The sequence below is a fragment of the Mustela lutreola genome, chromosome 5, assembly GCF_030435805.1.
Source record: "Mustela lutreola isolate mMusLut2 chromosome 5, mMusLut2.pri, whole genome shotgun sequence".
NCBI classification, from domain to species: Eukaryota; Metazoa; Chordata; class Mammalia; order Carnivora; family Mustelidae; genus Mustela; species Mustela lutreola.
Genome location: NC_081294.1, coordinates 70059672 through 70072370, shown reverse-complemented (window position 1 = coordinate 70072370; position 12699 = coordinate 70059672). Strand labels below are relative to the sequence as shown.

Genomic DNA, 12699 nt, shown 5'->3' with positions numbered 1-12699 from the left:
TGTACTTTCCTTTTAAAATAGAGGCACCTGGGTGACTCAGTGGGTTAAAGCCTCTGCCTTCAGCTCAGGTCGTGATCCCAGGTTCCTGGGATCGAGCCCCGCATCGGGCTCTCTGCTTAGCAGGGAGCCTGCTTCCTCATCTCTCTCTGCCTACCTCTCTGCCTACTGTGGCTCTCTGTCAAATAAATAAATAAAATCTTAAAAAAAAAAAAAAAAAAAAACCAATGAATACATTACATTATAAAAAGTTTTACACTGCAGAACAGGGATTCTCAACCAGGAATGATTTCTCCCTCAGAAAACATTTGGCATGTCTGGAGGTATTGATGAGTCTCATGACCTGGGGGCTGCAACCATCATCTAGTGGGTAGAGGCCAAGGATGCTACTAAGCAGCTTCCAACACGCTGCAGCAGTGCATCCCCCATAATGAGTAACCCAGCCCAAATATCAAAGGGTTAAGAAGCTGATTTAGAGTTATAATGATCCCCTTCTTCCCCTGAGGGAACTTATTAAAAATAGAGATTTCTGGGCCTAACTCATCCACTCCAGTCATTAAGAATATCTAGTGCTAGAATTCTAGACTAGGTATATTTATTGTTATAGTATTTTAAACACATTTAAGCATCTCATTCTTCACGGAAAAAAAATAAAACAATGAAATCAAATGATTTCATTCTTGAGAGAAAATTTATCAGGTTTTACTTCTCTCGGTATCCTCAATTATTATTAAAATTACCTGAAATTTTAGGTCTAGCTATTAAGTCATTTTTAATGTTGTTTTTCTTCTATTAAGAATACTCTTGACATTTACATTAACTTTTGTGAGTTTATCACTAATAGCCATGTACACATTTATACCTGTCTTACTGATTTCATTGATTACCTCCATTTCATATGCCCTGTGTCTCCATTATTGGGTTTCATTTCACAGTTTCTTCTAGTACTACCAGTACCTTTTCCAGTACTTTTCTCAAAAAGGGCCAGTAGGTACTATAGTTTTGTGTGTCCTTGCATGTCTGATAATGCTCTTGTTCAGTGGAGTATAATATTCGTTGGTCATAGTTCTTTTTCCCTGAGAACTTTGATGTTACAGAAAAGTATCACATCTTAGTATGCCCAGGAGAAGTCCAAACCAATCTTTATTTTTCTTTTCTAGCTTTCTTTGTCCCACTGCACAGTACTGCAAGTAATGCTTACAGATTCTTTGTTCTCTGTCCTTGGAATTTAGAATTTTCATTGAGATGTATTAAGTCTCTTCATTATCCTTACAGGGTACTAGTTGAGACAGTTCAGTATGTAGACTCAAGACTTCTTTCAACTCTGAATTTTATTTCTGTGAATTTTTTTTTTCTTCTCATAATATTTTGCTTCTCAGTCTTTATTTTAATCTCAATGGGAGCATTGCTCTATGCTCTCCTCCTTTTTTTTCTCATTATGGTTATCTCTTTATCCTTTTTTGTTAGAATTAGTATTTTTTAAGAAAGCTTTCTATATAATTTTGAGGTACAGCCAAATTTGGGAAAGCCCTGCTGTGAAGGTTGAGCCTTGTCATGTGGAAGGACTCATCACAGTGGTACTTTTTGCTTGACTTGGTTCATTCATTGTCAGGAAATGATACTAGATGTATTCAGTGTATCACTTTTGGATGAGTTATCTCTCTTAAATGCAGTTAATTTGCATTTAGAAAATTTCAATAAAATTTGCACATATATACGCTGGCACTAATTTTTATCATCTGATCTGACATGATTAAAATTTTTCCTTCATATATAAACTATACTGTGTTTTTTTTTAATGGCTTTAATAGATCTTAGAGGGAGTGAACTTTCAAAAAAATGTTTTTAGTAGATATTTGGGGAAACAAAATATAGAGAAAAAAAATTCAGTAGTAACCCCACTTCTCACAGAGATAACCATTGTTCACATATGGGTGTATTTTGTTCAAGGTTTTTTTTTTCCACCATTAAACTTAAGGGTGCACAAGTAACAGTTTTTGTCTTAATTTATATTTTACAAATGCTTTTTTCAAGATAATGGAAGTAAATGGACAAAACTTTGAAAATATTACATTTGTGAAGGCCCTTGAAATTCTAAGGAATAATACTCATCTTGCACTTACTGTGAAGACCAACATTTTTGGTGAGTTTTGTTGTAAAAACTGAGGATTTTTATTTTGTTTGTTAATAAAAAGTAAAGTATTACAATGAAAAGACTAATAAAATGTAAATGTGTTCTCTCTGAGCTCTTAGAACATTTTTAGGATCCTTAGTGTTAAGATATGGTATTATGTATTCTAGAATTTTCATTTTTCATTATTTGTATTATTTTAATGTCCTGGAAATAAGATTTAAAATAAGTATATAAGTACTTTCTATTAGTCATTTATGAAATATCTGCTGAGGAGGCACTATGTACTTTGCTGGGAAGCACTGAGTGAATCTTAGAATGATCTGAATGAAGCATAAAAGTCATGGTTAGGCATTTATTCCCCCTGCAAATGTGCACATCATAGTACTGCTAAAGTTTTAACTGCCTTTCTGATATAATAATATTAATGCCAGATTAGCTGTTCTGTGAAAATGAATTGAGTAAAATAATTAATCAATGAATTTCAGATTTTTAGTAAGGGTATACTTTACCTTTCTATGTAATAATGCTGTGTCGGCGGTGCTTTGATCATGCTTCTGTTAGAATAAAGCAAAGAGTAAGCTTGTAGTTGTATTTTATTTTCTTTTAGGGAAGACTTACTGTAACTTGGTTTCATTAGATACCAAAGGATAGGGGCGCCTGGATGGCTCAGTGGGTTAAGCCACTGCCTTCGGCTCAGGTCATGATCCAGGGGTCCTGGGATCGAGTCCTGCATCCCAGGCTCTCTGCTCAGCGGGGAGCCTGCTTCTCCCCCCGCCTCTCTCTCTGTCTGCCTCTCTGCCTACTTGTGATTTCTCTCTGTCAAATAAATAAATAAAATCTTTAAAAATATATATATATATACCAAAGGATATTCTCTGAAATTTTGAGAAGTGCAACAATAAAAACAGTATAATAATTTGAAAATTATCAAAGAAAATTTAACAGTCTTAATGAAGTAAGGAGGAAAAATTCATCTAGGTCATTTGGGTTGCAATTTGAAAACTAGGAGTTGAATTTAAAAGCTGTGCTTATGGAAGAGGAAGTGTGTTTTATTTTTTCACTTTGACTCTTCCTTATACTGTACTTAGTCATAGTGAAAAATAAAACATTTGATATTTTTCCCCTTTTCACTTGCATCCATTCTACTGAATTATGTCCTGTTAAATCTGATACATAACCATCTATTCACAATTTCCTAATACTATATTATTTAGTGTAAAATAAGTAAGCCTTCACAGTTTCTGTATTTCCTGAGCTTGAACTAGTAATCTAGAAACAAAACTTATGGGTTAAATTAAAAAGATTCTGATTTTGTAAAATAAGAAAGCAGAGCTTGCTCTGACACTGAGAGTAAATGATTCTCCATGCTTGACTTTCTTCAACTGTATTTCATAAGATTCTTATGTAGATCAAACACCTTTAACTTTTTGTGCCAGCACATTATAGTTACTAACTGATACCATACTATTATGTATAAAGATACTGAGATAGTAAATTTGGTGGTTAATAGCATGACCCCTGAGAGACAGAAAAAGGAGATCTGAAGGATAAAGAGGCAGGGAAGCCACAACCTTAAAACTCCTTGAGTGGTGAGAAACAATTGCCCATCAGAACTCTAGACTGGATGTGGCAAAGGATAGACATTATGTGGTAGTGCAAAGGGGGCCTGTGTCCACAACACCTTGTTCCTTATCCTAGGCAAAATATGGTCAGCGACTTTTACCCCAAACAAAACACCTAAGAGTATCTTGAAGGAATATTAATAAAGCATTTGTGGAAATGGAGCATTTTATTCTGGATGTCGTACCTGGAATAAAGCCCTAGTAACTCTGGCATTACAGTGAAGAAAGTTTGCACAGTTAGGTCGTCCTGAATAGAACACACAATGAAACCAGCTACAAATAAGATGGGTGGCTCAGTCAGTTAAGCATCTATCTTCAACCCAGGTTATGATCCCAGGGTTTTGGGATCAAGCTGCATATCAGGCTCCCTGCTTATTGGGGAGTGCGCTTTTTGCTTTCCTCTGCTATTTCCTCTGCGTGTGTATGCACCCTCTTTCTCTCTCAAATAAAATCTTTAGAAGAAAGAAAGGAAGAAAGAAACAACCTACAGTTAGGAAAACTGACCAGAAGATAGATATGTTTAGATGATACCAGAGCAAACCATATTTAGTCTTTTTGTGTTAATTAAAACTGATGGCCAGGCATAAGAGAACCAGGGTCATTGAGGAAGCATGGTGGAGAGCCTAATAAGTAAGCTTACAGATTCTGGAGAAAATAGTTAAAGAGAAGAAGAACATTTCCAGAGCTGTGCTCGGAGAGATTTAAAAATTCATCTCTTAAAACAAGAATAGGGTATTAGGGATAAAAGGAACAGTCACTGAGAAAGAAATACCTCAGAGTGACTTAAAACATGGCAGCAAAGACAAAAACATACAGTAGAGGGGAGTAGGTAATAAAGTTGAGGAAATCTCCCAGACTATAGAACAACAATAAATAACATTGAGCATTATTTCAGGAAATATAAAAGAAAATGTGGAAAATAAAGTACTCATGTAACAGTAATAGAGACTATACCAGAATGAAAGAAGGATGTGACTCTTCTAATTTAAAAGTCCACCTAAAATCTGTGCAAAATGAATTAAACTTGTTTTAACATTCTGTTTCCAGTATTGACTAAGAACACTCAGAAAAGTTAGACTAAATATAAAAAGTAGCTACAAAGAAGTATAAAAATTCAAAAAGGGAGCTAGGAACTATCTGACACAGAACAGAGAGAGAAGCAGACCACAAAGAGGTGAACTGAAGCCGTGTATCTCTGGGACATTACCAGTACAGTAAAGCACCCGAGAGATAGCCTTTTTGGGCAATAGACTCCCAGGAAAAGGCTATAGAGTTGAAATCCTGCAGTTGCTAGGGGCGCAAAGTCTGCATGTGTCAAATCCCTTCCCCTCCCCACTGAAACTGTATCCCATAAAGGTGTCTTTTTTCCCATGGACATTTTTAGTCCATAGATTGTAGCTGAGAAAACAAACTGCTAGGTAAAAATCACAGGTTTCTAGTTTAGAGGGTCTGCCAGGGTTCAGACCACTCTCACATAAATGTCTATATTGAGCATTGGGACCTTGAACAGCTAACTTTGAGGTGGATGTGGGCTGTTGTTAAGCAAACTCAGAAGGACCTCAAGATTTGGCTCTGGCTCTAGCCCTAGACTTAAGGTGCCTAGCAAAAGAATATAAAAATCCTCTTTTAAGGATTTAAGCAGTGACCTCTTATTTGTAAAATTTACAGTTTTCCAAGTACAGAGTCAAAGACTGTGAGGCTCTCTTAGAAGTCAGTGTAATCTACAACCAGAAACAGAACCAGAAGGGCTCCAGAATATCAAATATCAGAATATCAGACTATGATGTACCTATCTTATATCTGTGAAGATAAAAATCAAATTAAAGGTTACATTTGCAGGTGAGATGGGATAAACACATGCCACCCTTTATTTCCCACTAAGTTCAACAATAAAACCTGGCCAGAATCGTGATCACCCATTGAAGAACTTGGAAACTTCGAAGTCTCACTACCAGCAGTGGATTAATCTTTTTTTTTTTTTTCTCCAGCATCCCCTGAGCTGGCAAGCTGAAACCTGGATGTGTGCAAACTAATAAAGGTTCAGGAAAAAGCTAATTTGAGGAGTGAAAAAGAGAATTCCCACCTTTTTTTTTTCCTCATTCTGTCAGGCCTCAGCTCCAAATAATCCAGTAGCATTGACCGCAGCCTTCAACATAAGGCTACTCGAAACAATTCTGAGGGTGGAGCTGTGGCTCCAAGAAGGCAAGGCCAGCTTCATTGTTTTCCCACACTCTCACTGTCCTCTTACTTGCCCCCCTAAAGTGCTAGAGTGGGCAGTTTATTAATTTATATCTAGAGGACTGAAAAGGTTAAACTAAGGATAGTAGGTTGTTAACTGAGATGGAGGAGATAACCCCATAAAGTTGTTTATGAGATCCTGGGCTCAGTGCATGGGTGCATGCGTGTGTGTGTGTGTGTGTGTGTGTGTGTGTGTGTTCGTACTTAGCATACCAAAGACTTGGAAGTAGACCTCTGCCCAGGTCCCAGAATGACTGGTGGCACAAAGCACTCCAGAGCTTTTAAAACTGAACATGGGAACCATAGCCCACAGAAGGCTAAACAAAGATACAGCAATATTTTCCATAACTTATAAACGGGACTCAGGGCAATTTTAAGTATAAAAAGGTTCTCTTAGTACAAATCTCTTTATTTTGTTTGGGCTTTGCGGAACTTTTGATTTTGTGCATTGATGTCTCATCACTTTAGAAATTTTGTGGCTATTATGACTTGAGAATACTGCCTTTGCTACTTTGTCTTCTTTCCATGTGAGATCATATGTGGTAAAAGATCTCTGTCCCATGCATCACTTAGAGTCTGTTCTGTTCTTTCCATTTTTTCTCATACTTGTGCTTCAGTTTGGATATTTTCTAATGACCTGTGTTTAAGCAAAGTTTTCCTGTTTTCTTATTTATCCAGTCTGCTGTTGAACACATGCAGTGAGCTTAATTTTAGATAATTTTGTAGTTCTAGAATTCCCATTTGAATCTCTTTTTTATAAATTCTAGTTCTCTATTGCACCATATTTTCATCTATTTTATCTCTTCCCTATATTTTCTTATTATATTTCTTATTATTTCTTACTATAAAACTCTTGTGTCTTAATTCCAAAATTGGGGTTTTTATTATCCACATGCCAAACCTCCCCCGGTGGTTATCATTGTGTCTTATTTTGTGTGTCTTGCAAATGTTTTCTTTGTATGCTATACTTAGTATATAACAAGTAGGGAAATTAATATTTTTTTAATGGAAAGGGTTTGCCATTTCCTCTTGTTAAGCATACAAGGTGAGGGCTGGGTGAGGTTGGGTTACAGAATTACTTAAAATGTTTCCAGGTTTCAAACTGAGAGTGATGTTTGTCTTGTGCTTGTTGCAGGTCCCTTCTCTTAATGGAACGTTTTGTCTCTGAGCATGGAGAGATTGTGGGAAATTGTACTCTGCTTTTGTTAGCCTTGTCCTTGTACCCTCACCCCTAATCTCAGGCTGAGGCATGGCTTTTGGTTCAGAGTATAGTGGCTTTCTTTTTTTTTTTTTCTTAAGTTCAGCCCTTCAGAGGTTTTGAGATTTGCTCTTGAGCCTCCCTCCCCAAGCAGATAAATACATCATGTGTTTGTTGCACATCCATCCTTGTTGTATGACTTTGTATCCTAAGTACCATAAGACTGTATGAAATTTCCAACCAGTCCCCAGCCTCCTGCCTTGTCTTACAAGTAGACATGTCCCATGGAGGAAGGCAGCACTGCTTTGGGTCTCTTTGTATTCCAGTTTTTATGCCAGTGCTTGAAGCTGTTAAAAATTATTTTTCCTCGGGGCGCCTGGGTGGCTCAGTGGGTTAAGCCGCTGCCTTCGGCTCAGGTCATGATCTCAGAGTCCTGGGATCGAGTCCCGCATCGGGCTCTCTGCTCAGCAGAGAGCCTGCTTCCCTCTCTCTCTCTCTGCCTGCCTCTCCATCTACTTGTGATTTCTCTCTGTCAAATAAATAAATAAATAAATAAATAAATAATTATTTTTCCTCTAGTAGAGTCCCTCTACCTCATTGCCATTTCATGTTTAGAGACGAAAACGGCAGGCAATCTCAATTTACGATCTTTGTGTCATGGAATTTTAGCTCATCTGTTCCTCTTAGCTTTCACAGCTTTCTAACATCTTTAAAAATCACATCACTCAGATAATTAATTATTAGCATTTTCATTTTTTTTAAAGTCATATATGTGTATGTTTTAAAAATTAAAACATTAAAGAAAGTATACAGATGGACCCCACTGTGTACAGTATTCTGAAACTTTGCACAGGAGTTGGTATAGATTTATTTCTTATGAGATTGTTGAATAGGAATCTATTGACATACTATTGTAATCTGTAATGTGTTGAACTAATGTCATATTGATGGGTATTTTTGGTTATTGCTAGTTTTTGCTGTTTATAGTGTTGAAATAAAAATCCTTTGTACTTTTATGCTTATGTAGATATACCTGTAAGATAAATTTCTCATAGTGGAATTAATTTTGACAATACTGTACTTGGGCTTTCCAAAAGTTTATCCCAATCTACATACACTTCTATTTAAGAATGCCTCTGTAGTGGGTTTGATCAACTTTATGGTTATTGATGCACATCATTTAATTATGAGGGAAGATGAATACCTTTTTTACATGTTACCATTTCTTTTTCACAGTCTTTTCATTTTCCATGTTTATATTGAGTTTCTTATTTTTCATTGATTTGTTTGAATGTGTTACTAAAAAAAAGGAAAGTATCTTTTTAGTCTTAAAGGTTGCAGATATTTCCCCAAGTGGTCCTTTTGACTTTGCTTGTGATGTGTTGCGGGTGTGTGTGTGTGTGTGTGTGTGCACGCGTGTGTGGATATACATACATATAGGTAGGGACTGAGAAATTTTTCATCTTTATGTAATCAAATTTATGATTCTCCGGCACCTTCATTTCTGATTCGTATGTTCAATATTGTTCTTTATTGGCATTGTAATTACATTTACTCACCTATTAATTTTTATCAGGAACTTTAACTAATTTTTAAAATTCACTATTTTTCTCTTCATCTGCAAATTAATATCTTTACAGTTTTATTTATAACTGTATACACAAGTCCAGTGAGGATATAAACTTCTTCATACACTCTTAAGTTGGTTATGTACACATCACAGGCAGGAATATCTACAGCCCATTTAAAGATTTCCTGTTGCTTTTCACAGAAAATTCAGACACCTCACCGTAGCATTTTTAGGCCCCTTATTTACCTTATTCCCCAGTCATCTTAATTTTCCTTAAGTTTCCTTTTGTGACAGGATCTTCGAACTTGAGATTTCCTCTACCTAGTGTCATTCTGTTTTCCCTTCCCTTTGCTTGGTTAAAATCTCACCTTACTGAACTTTTCTTACACAGTGACTTAATTAAGGAGGATTTTCCCTTTCCCGTTGTCTTAATCCCTTGGCTTATGTTTTTTCTGTACCACGTATCTTAGACTTAACTCTTCTACAACGGGCAATCTGCAGGCATTTGGTATAGTGCCTGACATGTTCTTGGGTCAGTAAATTTTTTTTTTTTTTTGTATGAGTACATACTGATTTTAGCTCAAAAAGGCATTTTTGCCTTTACCGCATGCTTAAATTAAAGCATAAATTTCAAAGGAAACTAAAAGGAATTTATTGCTTTTTAATCAAGCAAAATGTCTTGAGAAGGTGACTCCTAAAGATTTCCCATTATTTTGAAGGCAGAAAATATGCTTTTCATAAACTTTGAATATGCTTTGGTAATACATCATCCTGGTTGAAACTTTCAAGAGTGGTCCACTTCTACAACTGAATGCCAAGCTATTTTCTGTTGTAATGCATCAATTTTTTAAGTCTTTGTCTTTCAGAATCTTACTTGTAACTCTTTTGATGTTGAAGGAAACTGTTCAGTCACCCCCAAAACAACAAAAAAGATAAGTTTTCTGTTTTCAGTGGGCACATTTGTACTATTTACAGTTTTTCTTTTATAAAGGTACTAAGTATTTCTACTCAAAGCTATACCTTTTGAAGACCTGCATATTTTAGAATATGTAGCTTCATTTTGCTTTGATTCAGACCCCCCCAGACACCATGAGTTTTTAGGAAGGTTACCTTCTATGTTAGCTTTTATCTTTTTAGTTTTTTCCCCCCTCTAGTAGTTGATCTGTCTTATTTCAGAAAGCATATTTAAAACAACAAAAAAATTACTATGGACTTAGTTAATGAAACGTAGGTAATATAGGTTATCCTAACTGGAAAAGGCAACACTAATAACTAATTATACTAGTTATTAGAAGTACCTAGTATGGGGGTGCCTGGATGATGGCTCACTGAGTTGAGCCTCTGCTTTTGGCTCAGGTCATGATCTCAGGGTCCTGCGATTGAGCCATAGTCTTACACAGATTAGTCTTTTTTTCACCTGATCCCAAGGAGGTATAGCCCTTCTCCCAAGGTGAAAATTCTGATCTAGGCTAAGAGATTGTGAGACAGGCAGTTCTTCCAGTGTGCTTTCACTTTCCTTAAGAATGAAATAACTTATCAGACTTCGCGTTAATAGGAAGTTACCTAAGAATGATTGGTTGTTTACTTCACACCACTGTAGTGAATGTTTCTTAGCTGAATAACAAGTGACGGAGTTGTCAGAAATGTCGTCTTGAGGAGATTGTCATTTATTTTTACATTTGGTATTGTTTATTTCTGGCGAAAACAGGTGCAGTCAAACTTTTTTTTTTTTTTAATTGGCTAAATTTTACAAAACTGAACCTGACTGCAGTACTTGTATCTCATCTCAAGTGATATAGATTATGATAAGAAATAACGTGTAAATAATAAAGTCTAAATACTTCTTTCTATAAAATCTGAGTTGATTAATAGTTATATTACTTATTGTTATTATATAGCAATTATTACTAAATAGGAAGCCCGGGACTTTCAAACATAGTACCTGCCCACTTTCATTCCATTCTTGCCAGTAACCTTCTTTTGCCACTTTGGGAAAATATCAGAAGTATGGTTAGTTATAAAAACTGAAGAGAGGGGTGCCTCACTGGCTCAATTGGTAGAGTGTGCAACTCTTGATCTCAGGGTCATGAGTTTGAACCCCAAGCTGGACATGAAGCCTACTTTTAAAAAAAATTGGAATATATTCTTAGGGGTACCTGGGTGACTCATTTGGTAGATAGAGCATGTGACTCTTGATCTCAGGGTCATGGGTTTGAACACCAAGTTGGGTATAGAGATTACTTAAAATCTTAAAAAACTAAAAAAAAAAAAATCTTAAAAAACTGAAGAGATAAGTGGATATGGCTGATGAAGGATGGGTATAAATTTCATAATGTTTAATGAATGAGACTGAAAGGCCAAGTAATAGAAAGTGATTGTTTATCTTTCAAATTTGTTGTTCCTATAAAATCTTGCTAATGAGAAGAAAAGAAATGACAATTTTTTTTTTAATTTCCACAGTGTTCAAAGAGTTACTTAGTAGGACTGAACAAGAAAAATCTGGTATTCCTCATATTCCTAAAATTGCTGAAAAAAAAAGTAATCGCCATTCAATCCAGGATGTACCAGGAGATATTGAACACACATCACAGGAGAAAGGAAATAAGAAAATAAAAGCAAACACTGTTTCAGGTGGAAGAAACAAAATCAGGAAAATTTTGGATAAAACACGGTTTAGTATCTTACCTCCAAAACTGTTTAGGTAGGTAATGCTAATCTGTATCATGGTAGGCCTTTTCCTATTGACTATAATATTTTATTGGGGGGGTAGGGAATTTGAGGTCAGTTTTGGTTTTTATACAACCAATGCATCATAAAATCTGTAAGTAACCCATAAATAAGAAATTCTCAGTATTTTTTCCATTGCTTCTGTGATGTTACCACTGCTAGATTATGTGTTCTTCCAGTAGCTATTTTGAATTTTAGGGAAGACTGTCCGTTTTATCTTATGAAATCTTTCCTTGTGTATTTTTGGTCTAATTTCAGTCCTTTGATGTATAAATTTGGACATCTTGGGAATACATTTGCTGATACTGGTTTTTGTCTTCTAAGTCATCTTTCTCTTATTGCACTATTTTTTCCTTCCTGAATTCTAAATGACCTTCTTAATCAAATCTGTTTCTATTTCTAAATTGAGATGTCGCCAAAAAAGAATGAAACTTTGAGACTTTAAATGTAAATTGAGGTCTGTAAAATACTTAGAAAATCAATTCACTAAAGTATCACAACTGGGAAAGAGTCTAGCATATATTATGTCTATTTATTTTACATTATCTACTTCTTAAAGCAATCACACAAGTCCTAATCAAGCTCAATACTTAACACATAGTAGTCACTCAATATCTGTTGAATAAGACAGTGAATGAAAAGAAGAAAGAATATTTAAGCAAAATATACTCAAAGAAAATACTTGGCTCCTGATAGTGCCTAGCACTATGCCCATTGATAATTTTATAGAGCTGAAAAGAGGTGGTCGCAACCTCTAAGGAATTTGTACTACAAACCCTTTATTTTCCCACACACTTATCATACACTAGGCACAGTGTCCAAATAATACAAAGATAGAGCAAGTTTCTTGTTCTCTAAGAGTTGATTATCTAACTAGGGAAGCAGACATTACAGAGTGATAAAATGTTTCAATACATAAAAAGGCAGGAACAAAGCTTGGTAGGTTAGTTGGAGTGTATTAGTGTGTGTACATCTAGGGATAAAGCAGGAGAGTTAGGTAAGTGCTGTGTTATGAAGGACTTTGAATATTATGCTAAAGATATGAACTTTATTGTGTCATAGGAGGAGGGAGCCATAGAAACTCTGTTCATCATATTTGATAGTTTGGGGTTGTAAGTGCAGCACAGTGCAGTAGTAACAGCAAGGACACTAGGGGGCAACTTAGAAATCGATAAATACCAACTCTCAATTTTTTTAGAGTTCAGGATCTCAA

At 35.6% G+C, this 12699-nt stretch overlaps 1 protein-coding gene across 7 annotated transcripts in view; it reads left to right on the top strand.

Moving 5' to 3' along the window:
- RAPGEF6 (Rap guanine nucleotide exchange factor 6) overlaps nucleotides 1-12699 on the top strand; it is a 196446-nt gene that overhangs the window by 125525 nt on the left and 58222 nt on the right. For all 7 annotated transcript variants that reach the window (XM_059174494.1, XM_059174491.1, XM_059174492.1 and 4 more), the window contains 2 exons: nucleotides 2032-2140; nucleotides 11220-11460. In XM_059174494.1, coding sequence (XP_059030477.1) covers nucleotides 2032-2140; nucleotides 11220-11460 — 350 coding nt within the window. The remainder of the gene's footprint in view (nucleotides 1-2031; nucleotides 2141-11219; nucleotides 11461-12699) is intronic.